General features: G+C 49.6%; 1 protein-coding gene across 1 annotated transcript; it reads left to right on the forward strand.

Moving 5' to 3' along the window:
* Positions 1 to 761: 761 nt before the first annotated feature.
* Positions 762 to 4,286, forward strand: TSLP (thymic stromal lymphopoietin; the record flags this gene model as incomplete). Its single annotated transcript, XM_061424867.1, has 2 exons — positions 762 to 1,541; positions 3,466 to 4,286. Coding segments are annotated over 2 exons (897 nt in total), but the record flags the coding sequence as incomplete, so codon positions are not given.
* Positions 4,287 to 4,535: the final 249 nt, after the last annotated feature.

The following is a 4,535-nucleotide window of genomic DNA, read 5'->3' on the forward strand; positions in this document are numbered from 1 at the left end:
ACCCAGAAATTGGCATACTAATTAAATCAAATATGCAGATGCTGGTGAGGAGCAGATATTGATAAGGAACTCATGGTATCCATCAAGCTTTTCTGTTCTCTGCCAGATCCTGTTCACTGGTGCAAGTAAAAAACAGAACAAAAAGACAGTGACTAAGGTCTCGGAAAAGAAAAACAGAGGGGATTCTGGTGAGCGAGGCCCTATCCAATGAGGATAGCCTGGGAGAATGTGCGCCTCGAATCTTTCTAGATGCTTTAGGATGCCCTTGCGGGATAAGGGCACTTTAGATTTTTTAATATACAGTGGATCATTTTCCTGATCATTCTAATTTCTGGACAGAGCATGTATGTGTGCAGCGGATGAACGGCTACAGGGCAGATGTGGGCATTGGAAAAACAGCATTATTGTCAGACGAGTGGCCCCGCGTACAATGTCCACTTTGGCGGGGAAGGAGGATGTCGCTCTAGGGCAGAATCATTTGATACCCAGGCTCCAACGCTAGCAGGCGGTGTCTGAGAACTCAAGAGATTCACTACATGGTCAAAGGCAGAAACTGGCACGGGAAACAGTGCCTCGGGGGAAGCTGCTCTCCGAGCATCCCAGAGCCTGGGAGCCGCGGAGAGAGGGAGGGCGGCGCTGGCTTCGCTGCTGTGAATTTGAGCCCCATCTTTGTCGTCTCCTTCCTTTCTCTCTTCCAGACGAAAGCCATCGACTTTGACCATTTCGTCTACTGTGAAGACCAGGTGAGAGGCAGCGGCTGAAGCTGGGGGGCGCGGGGACCCTGCGGGGCGCGGGGCGCGGGCGGCGGCGGGTCCCCAGGAGACGCTGGCTCGGCGCGGGGACAGGCGCACCGCGCCCAGCCCGGGAAGCCGCCCGGGTCCCGTCAGGGCGGCAGCGCGTCCTATTTGAGCGGGGCTCCGGGAGCGGCTCCGCCCGCGGCCCGCGGGAGGCGGGTCCGAGACGGGCCGGGGCGCCGTCAGGGCGCCCGGGGCGGCCGCCGCTCCGTCAGTACCGCACCTCGGGCCGCGGGCCGCGGGGACCCCCGGAGCGCTCCCCTCAGCAGGAGAGCCCCCTCCCCGCCTTTCCCCGGCCCCCTCCGCCCGGCCCTCAGGAGGCGGGTCCGAGACCGGCCGGGGGCCGACGTCAGGGCCGCCCCTGGGGCCGCGCGGACCTCCCCCGAGCGCCCCCCGCGCCCCGGGCCGGCCCTCAGGCGGAGCGCCCTTCCGCGCCAGGCCGCGTCAGCTCACTCTCTCCCCCGCCCCTCCCCTCTCTCTCCCCCGCCCCCGCGTCTCACTCTCCCCTCCCTCTCTCTCCCTCTCTCCCCTCCCCCGCCCCCTCTGTCTCCCTCCCTCCCTCTCTCTCTCCCGGCGTCTTCTCCTCCCGGGAGCGGGGCCGCCTGCGCGCAGCCCGACTGCCTCAGCAAAATCCAGAGCCTGACCTTCGAGGGGCGCCCTGGCTGCGCCGCGCCCGCCCGCGAGGCCTTCGCCGTGAGAACCCACGCCGCGCTCGCCGCCGCCTGCCCGGGCTACCGCGGGGCGCAGGTGAGCCGGCAACCCAGTCAGCCCGCAGGGTCCCCCGGGCGAGTGAGCGCGGGGCTTGGCCCGGCGAGCCCCGACCCCCGGCGGCCCGGCGCCGAGCCTGGACCCGGGCTCTGACCTCGGAGGGAAGGAGCGGCGGAAACCTGCGGGCCGCCGAGTCCCCCCTGGCCCCGACCTCTGCTGGGGCTCTGACGCTTTGGGCCGGAGTGCGTGCTAGACCTTAGGTCCCCTTCACAGTGCGGTGGGTGAGGGTCCTGGCTTCTGGCGCATGCGGAGGAGGGTGCTGAAAAGCTAATCTCCGGGGACCCTGAAGCCCGCTCCTTCAAAATTAAAATCCCTATCTGTGGGCTCCTGAGGAGATTCGTATCCATTACGAAGGGTGAGCAGCGAGGCTTGGGTTTATCGTTTAATAATTGTATACTTCTTTCCTTAAATGTTACATTATCCGTTAAATCTCCACCCCATATTTGTGTAATTGCTTGCATAGTTGCTGTCTCTTTTGACTCTTTTGCATACGCAGTTACATTTGAATGAATGTATAACTTTAAATATGGAAACAGTAGTGCAGAGCTAGGGGCAGGAAGTCTGGGGACAGTCTCGCCTGACTTTGAACCCTAGCCCCGTTACTTCTGTGAAAACTCAGGTAAATTACCTGGTCTCTGTGTGCTTAGTTCCATCTGAAAAATGAGGATCGTAGAATCAAGTTCCATGCAGAACCTTTGCAAGGATAAAATGAGTCAATATATGTAAAAGCACTTGGAACAGTGCGTAGTATGTACCCAGTTCTCAGTATTTATTTCAGCGGTCAAGTAAAGCAGGCAATTTATCTTCCTAATGACAAACTAAAAAGACAAAAAAAAAAAAAAAAAAAACAGTGCAGATTTGTATGATTTTGGCCTGTTCACCAATGAACTTTATCAGTCTGTACACTAAATGGATGACTAAGACTGTCAGTTTTAGGGATTGAAGCCGTAGGGTTCTGGAATGAGCTATCGTTGGATATTCAGTACCAGGCAGCCATATGAAAAACCTGTTTGGCTGTGTATCTCCTGTTAAGGAGACTCTGGCAAATCTACAGATGACCACAATGATATTCATCGTTGTAAGAGCATAGGGGACATTCTAGGTAAGTTTAGACAGCATGTGAAAAAGGGAAAGTTTGGAGTGATTTATTTTAGCCCTCTCTCAAGCCCAAAGGCAGCCTAAAATCAGTGATTTAGCAGATGGTAGGTTGTAAGCTTTTTGCTTAATAACCTGGTGACCTATATTGATCTGAATACTGTGTGTTTAGGAGGCCCAGTCTCTACTCAAGAGTAATTCAGGTGAAGGAATACGCCGGAAGATGATTGCAATCGTTTGTGTTTTTTTTTGACAGACTCCTCTTGAGAATAAGCCTTCAGGTGTCTGTGGTACATCTTAGAGATTGGGAGGGACAGAGGCTGGGGGCACTCTGGGTACAAGTAATAGGTCTGTTGAATTATATCTATAAAGAAGCATAAGATAACTCTTTCTTGAAGAACTTAGGATCTTGCCAGGGAGATTATGAAATTTTCAGCTCTCGTCTATTTAATAAATATTCAGTTTCTCATGTATAAAACTTAGTGCTCAGTGCTATGGGGAATATCCATGATGTAATAATAACAACAGCTCTAAGTGAGAACCAGTTAAGTGATAAACACTCTGAAATGCTAGACGAATTTCCAAAAGAGATGTCTGAGCAATTAGCAGAGGCCTTGCGAAGGAGGCGGGGCTTGCCCTTGAAGTCTGTGGGTGGAGAGATGGGAGGGCATTCCTCTGGAGAAAGCAGGTAGGAGCTGTGTGGGTGTCTTGGGGGACACATTGAGAGGTAGGTTTGCATAAAGAAGACAAAATTATCAGCCAAAGATAGTGATGATTAATTTTGACTATTGCTTCTCCTATTCCACAGATAAATAATACCCAGACAATGAGGAAAATAAGGAAAAGACAAATCAAAAGAAAGGAGTGCCTGGAACAAGTCACATACTTGAAAGAACTGTGGCAGCGTCTCAGTCGCATTTCATAAAAACAAAATAAACCTTCAATAAAGTCACATTTCCCAGCAAGAAAGCAAATCGTTTTTATTAGGTAGATGGAATGTTAACTCTGTGACATTTAAGAGACCACCAATGTTTTCTTTGTTTGTTTTAATTTCAGAGGGTTTCTTAGCTTGTTTTTGTAAGTATCTGTTGTTTAATGTAAGTGTATAATGTGGGGAAAGTATTAGCCCTCAAATGTCACGGGAGGCTTTTTTTTTTTTTTTTTTAAGCATTAATGCCTGAGCCACTGGCTTTGTGGCAGTAATTCTCAGCTAGAACTATATAAACCCTACTCAAGGAAAGAATCTAAAAGTTGAGTGGAAGGAGAATTTTTCTCTTGGGAGATAAAAATGTTGAACTTGATAGCATGTAAACCTCTGTTTAAAAGGCAAACATTCACAAAGGAAGATGAAAACAAAAGGAGTGCTCAAAGTTGTACGTATAATGAAGCAGCATGAAATAAGTTCCAAGCAAAGTGTTGTGAAAATATTCTAAGCCAAATTTAAAAAATTACCTAACAGACAAGAGTGGTATATGCAAGCCTATCCTGAAGAAGTGCCTTTGTTAGAGCTAAAATATATTTTAAAATTTATGGAATATATCTTTAATTTATTTTGTAAGCAGTTTTTAAAATGTACATATTGCTTTGTTATCAACACTATTTTTTCTTAATAAAAAATTCTCAAATTCATTTCTTAGGAGTGATCTTTTTAATGTAGTAGACAGTTTGCACATACATACCTTTCTGAGGGGCATCGCTTTTCTTCAGCTCTTTCCCCTCCCTTTCTGTACTGTGCCTGGAGTCTGCCTATAGAGAGAATATTGGGAATAGGTGAATTCAGGATGCTTTCCCATCATCCTTTCTCTTAAATTATGTCTCTAGTCCTTCTTTCTTTCCCTTGTTGAACTTCCCCACACCTGAGAGAAACAAAGGAGGCAA

The sequence above is a fragment of the Bos javanicus genome, chromosome 7, assembly GCF_032452875.1.
Source record: "Bos javanicus breed banteng chromosome 7, ARS-OSU_banteng_1.0, whole genome shotgun sequence".
Classification (NCBI taxonomy): Eukaryota; Metazoa; Chordata; class Mammalia; order Artiodactyla; family Bovidae; genus Bos; species Bos javanicus.